The sequence below is a fragment of the Copadichromis virginalis genome, linkage group LG4 (genome assembly GCF_057382275.1).
Source record: "Copadichromis virginalis isolate Kocher_CV1m ecotype Utaka linkage group LG4, C_Virginalis_male_GT1.1, whole genome shotgun sequence".
Lineage (NCBI taxonomy): Eukaryota > Metazoa > Chordata > Actinopteri > Cichliformes > Cichlidae > Copadichromis > Copadichromis virginalis.
In genome coordinates, this window is record NC_140621.1 from 22,319,089 (window position 1) to 22,334,247 (window position 15,159).

Sequence of the window (15,159 nt, forward strand, 5' to 3'; positions counted from 1 at the left end):
CTGTAGGCCGTGGGGAGCCAGAGGTATCAACTTCAACAGGAAATCACACTTTTTAGCTTCCCTTCCCCTGTGGAGAAAAGTCCACCTCCATTCACAGGAGTAATGTGGTTTTCAACCTGGTTGCAGAGCACTGGACCAGCTCTGTGCCCTCTATGATGATAGATGAATGTGTGTGGGGTATTGCCCCCAACTACTCTACAGATACTTTTGCTGACTTGAAGAAGCAATTCAACTGTGCCCCCTCAGGGGTTGCTTCATGATTATGGGTCATTGGGTTCATCTTTCTGGCAATAAGGTAGGCTTGTTTTCCACCAGGGCTGCCCTTTGTCTCCGATTCTGTTCATTACTATTATGAACAGAATTTCTAGGCGTAGCCAAATGGCACAGGGTGTCATGTTCATTGGTCTTAACATGTCTCTGCTGGCTTCACTCTGCTATGGGCTACAGCTCCCAGTGGGGATGTTTGCAGCACATTACAAACTGGCATGGATTAGCGCCTCCAAGTCAGATGCCGTGGTTCCCACCCGGTAAAGGATGGATTTCCCACTCCAGGTTGGTAACAAGTGCCTGCCTCAAGCAAAGGAGGGCAAATATCTCAAAGATTTGTGCATGAGTGAGGGAAGAGTGGAGTGGGAGACTGAGAAATAAGCACAGCATCTACAGTAATGTAAATGCTGTTTAAAGGTGAGCACAAAGGCAAAGCTTTCACTTTACTGGTGAATCTATGTTCCTACAATCACCTATTGGCAATAACTGAGTAGTGATAGGAAGTGGAGGAAATTAGCCTCCTTCGAAGAGTGTCTGGGCTGAGGTCATTTTGGTGTGGAGGAATAAAGGCTCTACTCAAGCCCAGTGGAAGCAGTTGAGATGGTTGAAGCATCTGGCTAGGATGCCTCCTGAGTATCACCTAGATGAGATGCTTCGGGTATGACAAACCCAGCACATGCTGTAGGGATTGTATCTCTCAGCTAGCTTGAGAGGCCCAGACAGCTCAGACCTGGACAGGCAGTTTAAAATGCATTACTGAATGGATGGATACAACAGCATTTAAAAGACAAACTCAAGTCATTTGTGAAAAGAAGAAAAAAAAAAAAAGTAAATCAATTTTCATAAGATTAAATATAACTCTGATGTTTTCCGGAACCAATTCCCTTTCCACAGTCAGATCTTTGATATGAAAGTATGAACATGGAGATTTCTGTTTATATCTGAACAAATTGCATTATGTATCGACATTGTGACGTTGCACAAGGCATCAAATACACAAATGGACAGGCAAATGGACTAGTTAGTCATATATGGAGCTTTTCTACTATACTTGAGACATCTCATTCAGCCATTCACACAAACACACACTTTTTTCTTTGTCTGAGTGCTTTCTATCCAACATCCACACTCCAATGAACACACTGACAGCAACTCTGGCTTCAGTATCTTGGCCAAGGGTACATTGGCATGCAGACTGGAGCAGCCAACCAGCAACCTCCGATTGGTAGATGACATGCTCTACCTTCTGAGCCAAGGCTATCCAACAACATTTTCCTAAAACTAGCACATCACTGGCACAGTGCATTCAGCAAACGATCCAGGTTATTGCTCATAAAATGAAAAATATGCCTTTGGTGATCAATTACGTGATCATTGTATCTAAATTTGATTAAATCCTGATCAATAGTCCAGCTGGAGTGATGAGTCCCTATAAAAAAAACCTTTGGGATATTTGGTAATAACCCAAAATGGTGATCATTTTGGTGTTTGCTGTCATCATGCCATGGTGTCCAAGTTTGATTAAATTCTGCCCAATACTGTAGGAGAAACAAGCTCATCGGTCCTTCTACTCTATGAGCTGCAAAATACAAAAACTGTTCTCTGAGGCATTATGCAGTTCAGTTTCTAGCTGAGATAAATGTGGAATCAGCCGCGTGATTGAAAAGATTGAAAACACAATGCTATTGAAGATTTATCAGATGCTTTTATGCATCTGGACCCTCCAAAGGAAAATTTTTTTAAAAATAAGCGCTGTAAAGCAGGTGTGACACTTACCTAGACTTCATGCCAGGCTTAACCTCCACAGTTTTGTCAGAGCTGGCGACCACTCGCACAAACACCTCACCAGCTTCAGGGTGGTTCTGCCTTTTCAAGTACTTATTAACTCTGTCTTCAATGTATGAACCCAACCTTGTGGATTGCAACCCTTAACGAACACACAAAGACATGTTTTAAACACTGACATTCTTTGTCAGAAGTTGTTTTACTTGTATATGTAACTTACTCTTGGCTGAAAACTTGTTTTCCTTTCTTGCTTTACCAGACTTCTTCAGACAGTTGTCACAGATAAAACTGAAACGAGAATCTAATTATTTTTAGTGTCAACTAACAAATATAAATTCTATGACGGTCAAACATTTCTTTTATGTGCTTGAAGATATTTGTCTAGCGTAGCAGTCAAGCTATACTCACCCTGACGGCCAAATGACGTCATAGTGCAGCACACAGATCTGATGCATCTTTCGTCCACAGTCTTTACATTCAATATACCTACGATGACAAAAACATGCTTTTTCTTTCTGTTCGGTAAAAAGCAGCAAAGAAGCAACACTGCAGTCACACACATCAAAATGAAACTGTCTAGAGAATACTCACGGCTCAGGGTCCAACGTGTCATTTTTCTTCTTTTCAAACTGATCTTTAGATATCATCCTGCACAAAAAGAGAGATCTTCATGTTAAATCTGTGACTATTTATTCCCTTCCAGAGAACAAGAGCCAGAAAGCAAATGGTTCCACGATGATCACGGGGTGATATTCAGACATCCGGGGACCAAGGAACTTACGTCTGTGGCTGTGACGGGTCATCTCCCAGGGTCACACTGTTGCCCTGGATCTCATTGAAGCACTTCTCACAGTAGTGATACCTGTCGGCAATAAGGCCATATTTGGGTGAACTGCAGCCAGCACACACAGTAGCAGCACAGGCAAACCGGCGTACGGGTGGCAGAATGCAGAGTGAACGGAGCACACAGCAACAACCGAGGATGGAGCATGAGCAGCGGACAGACGGAAGGACACACACACATACACACACACACACACACACACAGGTAGAGGTACATGGTTAGTCAAAATGGTCATGATTCAGCCACTCTCATTCAAAGTGGAACAGAAATGTGGGGAAACATGCTCAGATGCTATGTTAAGGACATTAAATGATTGTCGTCAACAACAAATTCGTGTTCAACATCGTCATCGAACATGCATGCTGCAAAATCAAAACGGTAAAGACATTTACACTGAAATCATTTATGAGAAGCAACATGCATTAAGAGTTGATGAATGGATGATCATGTCAGAAGAGACCGGAGTGATGATGCAAAAACAATTGTGCCGGTTCCTTTAAGCAGAAACAACATGACTAAATTCCCTTTAACAGTGTCCAAGTCTTTAATTCTAATTTGGGAAATCTTGAGGCATTTAGCATTGATTATCTACAACTAAAGTGTGTTCCATTGGACTAATGTTAAGCTGCAATAACATATTCTGCACAGAAGGGGGTGCTTTGGAGCTCATTTCCTAGAAAGAAATTAAAGGGATAGATGTGAGGGATGGACCCATCATGCGTTTTGCTTGTCCTAATTATATGACTCACTCAACTCAAACTGTGGTGCAATACTCCTATAAAGGAAAGCCGGTGAGAATTATGTCCTTAGAGCAGGGGTGTCAAACATAAGGCCCAGAGACCAGCATTGGCCAGGTAAAAACTCAAACCCTGCCCACAGATTGGCTTCAGCGAAAAAGGTATAAATTTGGGACTTTTAAACTTGTATTAGACTTGTATTTTAATAGGTATTACAGCTTTTCCTGCTGATGAAGACCTCCCCATGGCCATGTATAACTCAATGACAGCAATTGATCAGACAGACTTTTTTTTTTTTTTTTTTTTTTGGGGGGGGGGGGGGGGGGTGTTACAAAACAGCAACAATAAATATTGGAATCGTACTTTTTTGAGTATCTAAGGGATTCAATGTGAAGTTAAACTTCCACACAAGGAGAAAAAGGGAAGTTTTATTGGTCCGGCCCACTTAAGATCAAAGTTTTTTTCCCACATTCCTGGGTTATAGTTTTTCAGAATGGTGAATGTGAAGTGGGATCTTTAGTCATGCTGTACTTTTGAGGGTTTAACTTCACACCCACTTTGTATAATTAATTCTTCACCTCTTTACCCATGCCAATCCCTTCAGCAGAGAAAGCATGCACCTTTACCTGTTCTGGTAGCTGTAGTAGGTGCTATCCCTCGAGATGGTGCACAACTGTTTGCCATAGCAACACAGTGTCTGTGGTGAGAACTCAAACTGCAGGGTGGGAAAAAAACCACAAAACATTAAGGTACACGTAAATGTGACAATCAGCTTTCATCTAAAGTCAACAGCCAAATAAAGACTAAACTAAGGGTAAGTGACTTTTATCAGTAAGCAGAATGGTGTGCTGCCCTAAGTAGCTTGTGTTGACTATCCAGGATGTGCCATCTTACCTTCCTACCACAGCAGTAGCCCAGACCCTGCATGACAGGATCGATTTCTGCTTCAAACACTTCTGCCAGTTTGGTGCAGTACTTGTAGACTCGGGATGTTTTACGATTGTACAGCCACGCGTTGTTGAACATGAGCCACACATCTTCCACGTACTGCCACGGTTCCTGGTACTGACCCGTGTCCAGCTTGCGCTTGATGGTGGATAAGTCAATGGGATTCTTTACTATGTCAAAGTAGTCCTACAGGAGCAGAAGCAGGGAAGCAATTCCAGGATTGAGCAAATGACCCATAACAATTCGAAGCTTTGAGTAAAGGCACATCATTAAGTATACTTACAGGGATACCCAACAGCATTGGATCTACAGGTTGTCTAAAAGGCAGGGACTCTGGGTCTTGCTTGTAGAGGGCTTCAAGTGTTGGCATTAGGGCTTGCCTCAGTTCCTCTGGCTTGAAAACTAAAGACAAGAATAAGCCCATGAGGAAAAACACATAAACAGCATACCTATGTCTAAAAATAAAATAATTATTAATAATAATAATGGATTGGATTTATATAGCGCTTTTCAAGGCACCCAAAGCGCTTTACAATGCCACTATTCATTCACTCTCGCATTCACACACTGGTGAAGGCAAGCTACAGTTGTAGCCACAGCTGCCCTGGGGCAGACTGACAGAAGCGAGGCTGCCATATCGCGCCATCGGCCCCTCTAGCCAACACCAGTAGGCGGTAGGGTAAAGTGTCTTGCCCAAGGACACAACGACCAGGACAGAGAGCCCAGGGATCGAACCGGCGACCTTCCAGTTACGGATACGCTTCCCAACCCCCTGAGCCTGAGCCATTTACCGGTAGTTAAGGAATCGTGACATTCCTTAACTAAATGGACTCAGTACTGATCAGTGGCGTGCAGCTGGGTTTACAAATTAAATGCCTGGTGATGCAGGCATAAAATTGTGTCTTGTTCAATAGATTTCCACTCCAGAATTAGTTTAAATATTTAAATAAAACACATACACACAAAATACTAATACCCATAAAAAAATTTGACTTCATGTTAAAATGTCTGAAAGGCAAATGCTGTTCTTTTTTCAAAAACGCTGCCAGTAGATAATGCTGTTGATAAACATTGACAAAAGGGACGAATACAAAAAAAAAAAAAAAAGGAATCGCACTTATATCACGATTAGGTGTCAATGATTACAGCCTTCTTGGGAAGTGACAAGTGGAACCTGCCTCTGACATCCAGGGCCCAGTTCTCTTTATGCTTTTGAAGTGTTTGCTGTCATCATGCCAGGAATTTAAAAAAACCTTCAGAAAATAGTCTCTAGATACTTTTATAAGTCTGGCAAAGGATTAAAAAGATGTACAAATAAATAAATTGCTCCACCATGAGGAAAATGATCTACAAGTGGCTAAGGCTTCAAACAACTAGTTACTTTATCTGTTAAATTAAAACAGCAGCTCATTGGAATTCCACTATAAGAACCAGATTGCATCAGCCATTAGAGATCACATACGTTTAACATGTACAGGAGACATGCCAGAAAATTCTTTGTTGTCCTATTAAAGCATTAACGCAAAACTACAGTCTGCCAGTGAATACAAAAGAAAGGGCTTTTGACAAGAACATGCTCTGGACAAACAAATACAACAATAGCAGTCGTTAGGCTCGGACCAAAAGTGGCTTTTCAGAGGAAGCGTCTTGGACCACCTGTTAAGTATGATGGAAAAAAATCTTGTGGTTTGAGGCCAGCGACCTGCCTCCGGGGCTGGGCAGCTCACAGCTCAACTATTTTTGTGAAAGATAGGCTATTTCCTTTGAAATGTTGTGGAGTGATTTTAAATAGTCTATGCAAAACAACCCTCAACAATAGAACATTTACAGCTAGCTAACATGTAGCTTTTCATCTGTCTGATGAGACTTGTGGACAATCACGCAAAACTCTTGCACAAAGACCGTCGTGCTAAAAGGGTCTAAACAAGATTTTGAGGCCAAGAGTGTACTTCCTATATACACAGAAAAGCATCCATTGATATTTTAGTGAAAGTGTTGTGGTGAGTGAGTGAAAAAGCCATTTTCCTTGTGCTGCTGTTTAAGTATAACACCTTTAACTTGAGCACTCTACCAAGGAAGAGCAAGCATTTGGGTGTTCAAGCGTGCTGAAAAATACCAAAAAACTATTTCATCCTATGTCTAATTTTTTTACACCTTATATCTAAATATAGTAACATTACTTTTTTTGCGGCTCTGAGCGGTGGTAGTTGACGTGCTGTTGGCCCCACTTTCCTCCTCTTCTTTGGGTTCTGTCTTCACTTCTGGCTTCTTTTCCTCAGTTTCCATTGGTTCCTGCTTTGGTTCTGCTGCATCTGGCTCCTCTTTCTTCACCACTGGGGGTTTGGTTTCTTCCTCCTGATTATATATTAACACAATGATTGTTAACCATCTATCCAACACTGATAAGACAGCAAACCATCAAGCACTTGACACCCATGGAAGCATAACGCCTTAGATTAAGTTACTGAAATCCCACAAGACAGATTTACTGACAGAACTGGTTTATTTGTGGTGGAGAAAGTTTGCACATACCTCCATTTTTACATCATTCTGCGTCTTCAGAGAGCTGCTGTCGTCTTCTTCATCTTTTACTTCACTTTTGGCTTCAGTGCTGCTCATGTCAGGCAGGGCCTGCTGGGAACTCAGTTCAGCCACAGAGCCTGGGGTAGGCACTCTGTTATCGATGCTCGCTGCTGTTTGATGGGACAACTTAAAGCAGAAACAGAAACTGTTTAGTGCTGCCAGTTTTTAAAAAATAATTCTGATTTATAAGAAAAAAAACTTTTCCCCTCCTGCGATTAAAATATTGACAGCTAAATTTTATTAAATAAAATTTGAAATATTGTTTGGTTAAAACACCTGGATGGTGCTTTAAAGGAAAGTGAAAAAGGCATAAGCAATTCAAGAGCTGTGGTAGCTTTTCAGGGAAAAACTAGTATCTCACCGGCGTGCTGGGGTGCTGTGCCTGCACAGAGGAGGGCTGCTGCATCTGGCTGGAGGGCTCAGGTTGGGGCTGCAGGGGTGTGAGAGGGTGAGAAGGGTCAGGTGGTGTCCCCAAGGCTGAGGGGGGACGAGGGAGGCCACTAGGTATGTGGGTTGGGGTGGAGGAGGGCCCACCCGTGGACACGGGAGTGGAGGGCTGTGGAAGCATCTGGGAGTGGGTGGGAGTATGGTGTGGCTGTGGCTGCGGTGGTGGTGGCGGCGGCTGCTGCTGGGTGGCAGAGGCACTGGGTGGAGGGGTGGTACCCAGGGCAGGCTGAGCTGTAGGGCCGCAGGGCAGCTGAGAGCCAATGGAGCTCAGTGCATTCAGAGGGAGGTTAGAGTTTTGTGGCTGTTGGAACAAAGGTGTGCGCACTATTAGAATAACTTTACCAACCATTTACAAAGCGTGTGACACCAAAGTCACACACAAAAGATTGTATATTTAAAAAGAAACAAGCAATGTGCAATAAAAAGTCTAGGAGAATTAAGAAAAAACCTCAGCATCTTTCTCACCTGTGTGACACTAGCCTGTGACATGGCAGGTCCCAAACCTATATTCACATTCATCGCTCCACCCGCACTTACAGGAAACTGGCCCTGTTGCAGGAACTGGCCTTGGTTGGCTGGCTGAGATACCATGTTATTGGCATGACTACCCATAATTCCTTGAGTCTGAGGCATCCTTGATGGAGACATTCCCATCTGTAAAGTCAAAGAGATCAAATAGATAAATCAAAACAACAGACAACACCTATTATGAAGGTGTCTGCCAGGTAAAATCATTTGTTTCTAAAGGAAATGCTACCAACATGCAAGCTACCACAAGGGCATCCTGCTATTTTTCTGAAGGTCCTGTGGTGTAAACTTAACAGCCTCGGCTGACTCAAAGAAGAATACAGACGCAAACTACACCTGGGACGGCTGTAAGCCCAGGCCTGGGCAGTAGTTTCAGTACAGATTATTCATTAGCAGCTGGTTCATAAATGAATCAAGATCTGTGTGAACTACAGGAAACACATTTTGTATTGATGCTTCCGTGTGACAATAGTAACAGAGCATTAACTAAATATACAGTTAAAGACTCGCGTATTTCACGGTCAAGAAGAGGGAAAAGAAATTTAAGGGAGCAAGCAAGTGAGCTCAGAGAAAAATAACTGCTTCAAGGCAAGAGAAAAGGGAAAGAAAAACAAAACACAAAAACAAAACGAAACAAAGGAGTGTATCTAACCGCTGGCATGGAGTTCATGTTCATCTGCTGTGGATGGTTCCTGGGGGAGGGAGTCCTTGCTCCCATGGGTGCCTGAGGCATCTGTGTATTCTGCACTGCCATTGGGTTAAACTGATTTATTCCTGTGGGGGACAAGTACATATCTTGTTAAGATCCTTGGGAATTAATATAATTTAATAATGCATAACCAAATGGGATATAAGGGAGACTTAACCAGATCAATTTGATATCCTGTATCAGAGCAATTTAACAGGTGTGGACAAATGAAACAAATAAAAGTGGCATTCAACAGACAAACCACTAGAGCATGTTAGAAATAAAAGACGCAAATTCAAGTGCTACCCTCCCCCCCAAAAAACAAAACAAAAACCAGAAGATGAACACATACCTTGTGGTATGCGGGGCATCATCTGATTTTGCATGTTAGGCATCTGTGTAGGTCCATCTGAGAAGACAGGATAAGTCGAGGTTCTTTTAAAAGATTCTTTCAGATAAAAACAGAGATTTGATGAAACATTAAAGTAATTATAACATAAGGTATTTTGGTACTGTCAACTTAGGACAGTCAACGGCTGATTAAGAATTTAAGTTACTAACTAGGAGGTCGAATGGCTTGTCCTGGGCCCATGGGGTTGGGCTGAGGCTGCTGTGGCCCAGCTGGTCCCATGCTAGGCTGATTCTGAAGCCGGGAGCGCCTTTTCTCCTCCAGTTCCTTTTGTATCTTGTAAATTTTTTCTGCCAGGAAGTGGTAGTACTCATCCTAGTGAGGAGGCAAAAAAACAAAAAAACAAAAACAAAGGGGGGGATATTTTAAAAATGATTTCATCTCAGTCGCAAGGATAGCTGCACAAAGAGCTTTAAAGATATTCAAAAAGGATGAAGGTGGAATAGCGTGAAGATGCTTTATCAAGTTACCCTGCTGTTAGCCGACTCATACATGTCACCCTCAACCTTGCGTGCATAAGCCACCAGGTTCTCCATGCGTCGGTCCTTCAGTGCTGCTGGGTCTGGGGTTGGGAATATGGCTTGTACTCTGATGAAAAAAATAAAATAAAATAAAATAAGCAAATATAACCTGTTGTACCATATGAGAACTCATCTATCTACAAACACAGCTGTTTTATTGTTGCACTTACAGTTTATGCACCAGATGGGTGCGCAGGTCCTGAGTAACATGTTCATGCCAGGCCTTCCTTAGCCCTGTGGCAGACAGAGGGGTGGCAGCGGGGAGGTTTCCCATGCCTCCTACTACTGACCCATCTGGCATCAGCTGACTGTACGACGGACGCAATTTGAACATAATTTGTAAATAACACTGAAAAATAATCTTCTATAAAATAAAATAAAATTACAGAAGAGACTGAGAACACATATTTATGACTGACTTGAGAGGCATAAATTTATTTTGGGAAGGGCAGTACAGTAGACCTCGTTTCAAGTGATGCAGAAGGAATGAAAAGTCTTACCTGCTAAGCGCAGACAACGAGGAATCAGAGTGCATGCCAGTCTGGTTTGAGGAGGGGGTACCCATGCTTCCTGCCATCTGATTCATCTGATTAGAGCCTGGTAAAAACACAGAAGAATTTATGAAAAGCTGGCACAGAAGCAATTATACACAAACTTCTAAACTGGCATTTCGTTTTATTCCATACCTAATGGGTTCATATTTCGCATCTGCTGGTGCTGGGGGCCCTGTGGGTTTTGCTGAGATGGACCCTGGCCCTGCACCTGAGCAGGAGACTGGTTCCCATATGGCAGGCCCAGGGCTTCATAGGCCCTCTGCATGGAGCTGGGGTCAATTTGTGTTGCAGCGCTGCTGATGGCTGTTGCACTGGGCTGGCCAGGTCCAACTGCATTCATGGCATTTTGTAGACTGGCTCCAGATGAACTTAGCGTAGCTGTAGGGAGAAAACAGGATGATAATTGGTTTTGCATTATAAATATTATATTAAAGAATTAACTCAAGTAATAGCCTGCAATAACTGAGGAGTAAATGCGGCTTCAGATGTGCTTCTATGCTCTCCTGTATTAATAATGTCAGCCTATAAATTGTTAGAAAAAAAAATAAGATTAGTATATGACTATAACAATTTTAAACATAAAAATGAAAAACTTGTTGTTGTTTTTTTATGTGAAAATTAAAAAAAAAAACAAAAAAACAAAACCCCTACAAATAGTCTTTTTGGGACTTTGACATCCCTGTGCTGCTCCCTGCTGTGTTGATAGCTGACAGGGAGCATGCTGCCTCTGTGGGGGATTTAAATCTGTCATAGGGCTTTTTAACCAATTAGAGAGCATGCTGTCCCAAGAACCTGCCCCCAGTGTTAAAAGCGCCACTGAGCCCCTCCCCTGGGTGTCACATTACAGGCCCAGTATTTCTAGAGGAATCCTCTTGCAGCTCGAGCCCTCACAGTCTGCGAGCCAGCAGAGAAGTGGCAGTGAAACAACCTGCAGGTGGCACCACTTTATACCACAAACATGAGAGGCTTATCCCAGAGTAATGACTGCTTTACTGAAAAGTTACCTGCATTTCAGATATCTGCTTTATAATCCATGTGGGGTTTTTTCATATGGGTTTAATGAATAATTAAGATTAAAATTATGGAGCTGCTGAAGTTACTTACGCTGCTGATTCCTTTTGTCACTTGCATTTTTCAAAGGCAGGCACACCGGACAGTCGTGCCGCGTACAGTTCTTCCAGTGGGAAATGATCTGTCTGGATGATGCACAGTGTGCAACTGGAGAAAAATAAAGCACAAATAGGAAAAATAGAGTGAGGTGCTGGTGACAGTTAATTCAGGAGAAATCGCAAGACTATTGAACCCCAATATCTACACACTACAGTGAAGAACAGGTGCTGGTTAAATGGAGAAAAAAAATATAAAATGACAAATTTCCAAGTCTATAACTCTTGGATGCCTTCATCACTACCAACAACTGTCAGAGTGAAGCTACTGACTAACAGACACGGACCAAACTGTAGGAGAAACTTGTTTGTAACTTAAGATTCAACTTTTGTTGGGTAATGTCAATCACTGAGGCTTGGTTAATGAAACAATTGAACTGTCTCCATTTAAGCAATAAATCGAAAAGTGACACAATTGTAATCCTCAGCATTTTATTTTAAAGCCACATTTTAAAATTTTAAGTCAGTAATTTTCAAAAAGGCAAATTTCATGGATATTTTTTATTTTTTGAAATTTCACTCAAAACTATTGTGGTAATGGTATATGTGCGAGTCTGAAGAAACAGGTGTTTATTGTCGTTTGGATGAAACTTGCAAGACATCAACGCCCGGTGCCATTTTGTTTAGATGCTAAATGAAATGGCATCAGGCCCACATCACAGGCTCTAATTATGGCTGCAAACCCATCTGTTAGAAGCTGAATCTCGTTTTTATGAGATTATTAGCAGCAGTTAGCAGATAAAATAGCAAATTAGAAGAACACGGTCACATAAAAGCTCATATGGGTAGATCCAAGGCTTCTCTTTATTTATTTTTTAATTCAGTCTCTAAAAACTCATCACTTTCACTCACCGTGGCAGGCTTTGCCAGCCTGGCAGTGGGTCATATGGTTGAGTACGTTCTTCATGGTGCGGCAGTGGGGCAGGGTGCAGGTCCTCATCTCCCCGTTGGCCTGCTCCCGCCGCTGGCACTTGTGTGCATGCAGCAGCAGGACCAGCTGCTGCTGAATGAGTTTTCGCTTCTCAGGGTCGGCCGTTGGGCCTGCGGACACACCACCGGGAGCAGGGACCATTGATGCTACCTGTTGCGGCATCTGTGATAAACACACAATACGCACACAAGTTAGTGATGGATACGCACAGAGGTGCAAACTCAGACACAGATGTGAAACCCCGGGAGGCAAAAACTTAAATGTGGATATATGATTGATCATAGCGTGAGGAGAGGAAAAATATTATTCCTCTGACTGAAGCTATGCATATTTTTTTGGCCTTAGAATTAAGTCTTTATCATAGGTATGAAACCCCACAACGTGATCTACGCGGTAACCTGATGTGCACCTCCCTGGAAATGCAACTACACATGTCATTGCAGGCCAGTATGCATTTCTGGCTACTTTTTAATTGCAGTTGTTTTTTACATTTGTACAACTTTCACCTCAATATGATAAATAATCAGGTTTTTTTCCCTTTACAACAAGTCTTTTGCAGATACTCCTGATTACAACTTAAGTGTATGAAACGCAGATTTCCACAGAATCATTTTTTTTCCCCCCAATCTATCGTCTGTACCCCCATGGACAAGGCCAAAGAGTGTCAAAGAATGTCAGAGACAAGACTGTCGACCTGCACAAGGCTGCAATGAGCTGCAAGACCCATCAAGAAGCAGCTTGGTGAGATTAATCAGAAATGGAAGAAAAATAAATCTTCGTACTCGTTAAGGAACTCCATGCAAGCTCTTGCCTCATGGATTGAGGATGATGATGAGAAAAGATGGTGGATCAGCCCAAAAATACAGAGGAGCTTGTCAACGATCTAAAGGCAGTTGGAACCACAGTCACCAAGCATTACACCATTAGCAACACACTATGCTGTAATCAATCAAACTGTAATCAGCACCTTCAAAGACAACCTGCTCAAGAAGGCACATGTACAAGCCCGTGTTAAATTTGCTAGCTTGAGCTGTCATCTTTGAAGGAAGAGAAATGCTAAGTATAACCCAATGAACACCTCTCCACAGTCAGGGATGAAACATTGTGCTTTGAGGCTGTGTTTCTGCTAAGTTTACAGGACAAGTTTACCACACTGAGGGGCCAATACCATAAAATCTTTACTGAGAAGCTTCCCACAGCCAGAAGACTGAAGATTGTAACCTTAGAAGACCCATTCACGACCAATGACCCAAAGCATACTGCCAAGGCAAAAAGGAGGGGCTAAAGAAGAAGAACATTCCCTCCTGAGATGTGGCCAAACCTGGTGACCAACTACAAGAACATGCAGTGGCCTAGCCAGTCTCCAGAGCTCAATCTTACAGAAAATCTGTGGAGGCAGCTGACGCTTTGAGTTGCCAAGCGGCAGCTGAGAAACCTAAAGGATTTAGAAAGTTTCTGTAAAGAAGAGTGGACCTAAATCTTGAGATGTGTCCAACTACAAAAACATCTTACGCATGTGTTTGCCAGCAAGGGTTTTCCCACATTCTCCAAATTTTGCTTGGCGATCAAATACTTATTTCACTCACTGACATGCAAACAAAATTATAACTTGTGTGTCATATTTTTTTGGGACTTCGATTGATATTCTTTCTCGATTTAAAATAAAACTACCTAAAAATTAGAGACATTTATTTCTAATAGGTGAGCAAAGCTACAAATTCAGCAGGGGATCAAATAATTATTGCCCCCACTGTAAGGAATCGCAGATATTAGCAAATTCCTGGAAGGAGATGACAAAATGTTGGAATGACGATGAGGGAAAATGCAAAATAGTGACAAAACTTTAGGGACAAATATGTCTGCCTCTGCTTACATATTTCCGTCGCAGACATTAGCGTGTTCAGAGAGAACCAGATGAACAGAGAGAGAGAGAAAGTGAAACAATTTCCCATTTCCAGCATTAACCACACACACACAAAAAAATAATTTTACTGACCATGAGGGGACAGAACAGTTAAAACAATAATACCGTAAGTCATCTGCCGGAGTCTATTCTTTTCAGTTTTTCCCCCCACTGATATAATTCCTCCAACTTTAATCTGTTTTTACACACATAAAAACTAGCGCACCCATCTTCCCCCACCACACTGCAAACCCTCCTCACACACATACTCTCTTTCACCAACAAATACACAGGAGTTAACCTACCATCTCTGCTAGTGCACAGCTACATTAAACTCCAACTAAAAAATTTAAAAAAATTAAAAAAAAACCCAAAGAAATGCCCCGTCTGTTTTTTCTTGTTTGTAAGTGAATGATCACTTACTGATAACATTTTAATGATAACATTAAAACAACTCAACTTCAACGGGCCAATTAATAGTCTCAAGCTAATTAAGGTTATTAAAATGCTACAGAAGATTTACTTTAAGGCGTGCTGTGACTGGAAAATTCAACACCCAACCCAAGTTAAAGCAAAAGTCATCCTTTCTTTCTCAAGTCTTCACTAAATTTGGACAAAAGTTGATTTATTTCCAACACTAAATACTTTAAAGAAAACAAATTTTGTTCCATCCTCCATCCCCGACCTCACAAACTACCATGCCAACACTGCCAAAAATCTTATAAAAGACTGTAAGATCTACAAAGATGTTTAAAAACAAAGAACCCTCCAAATACCATTTCACACAGTTTAACCTCTTATCCTGGTTGCTGTCCACTTATGGTCAGTAATAAGGGTTGACTAACATA

At 42.0% G+C, this 15,159-nt stretch overlaps 1 protein-coding gene across 2 annotated transcripts in view; it reads right to left on the reverse strand.

Moving 5' to 3' along the window:
* Nucleotides 1-15,159, reverse strand: part of crebbpb (CREB binding lysine acetyltransferase b) — a 46,919-nt gene that overhangs the window by 6,188 nt on the left and 25,572 nt on the right. The window contains exons 4-24 of one of the 2 annotated variants that reach the window (XM_085454235.1): nt 12,330-12,570; nt 11,416-11,529; nt 10,444-10,689; nt 10,258-10,354; nt 9,928-10,065; nt 9,707-9,824; nt 9,389-9,551; nt 9,180-9,236; nt 8,792-8,913; nt 8,077-8,265; nt 7,526-7,912; nt 7,114-7,290; nt 6,762-6,936; nt 4,865-4,983; nt 4,528-4,767; nt 4,260-4,348; nt 2,834-2,914; nt 2,644-2,700; nt 2,461-2,538; nt 2,273-2,340; nt 2,044-2,194 (exon numbers count right to left, since the gene is read on the reverse strand). In XM_085454235.1, the coding sequence (XP_085310361.1) occupies nt 2,044-2,194; nt 2,273-2,340; nt 2,461-2,538; nt 2,644-2,700; nt 2,834-2,914; nt 4,260-4,348; nt 4,528-4,767; nt 4,865-4,983; nt 6,762-6,936; nt 7,114-7,290; nt 7,526-7,912; nt 8,077-8,265; nt 8,792-8,913; nt 9,180-9,236; nt 9,389-9,551; nt 9,707-9,824; nt 9,928-10,065; nt 10,258-10,354; nt 10,444-10,689; nt 11,416-11,529; nt 12,330-12,570 (3,107 nt within the window). Of the gene's footprint in view, nt 1-2,043; nt 2,195-2,272; nt 2,341-2,460; nt 2,539-2,643; nt 2,701-2,833; nt 2,945-4,259; nt 4,349-4,527; nt 4,768-4,864; nt 4,984-6,761; nt 6,937-7,113; nt 7,291-7,525; nt 7,913-8,076; nt 8,266-8,791; nt 8,914-9,179; nt 9,237-9,388; nt 9,552-9,706; nt 9,825-9,927; nt 10,066-10,257; nt 10,355-10,443; nt 10,690-11,415; nt 11,530-12,329; nt 12,571-15,159 lie in introns of both variants that reach the window. The other variant, XM_085454234.1, reaches the window with a different exon arrangement.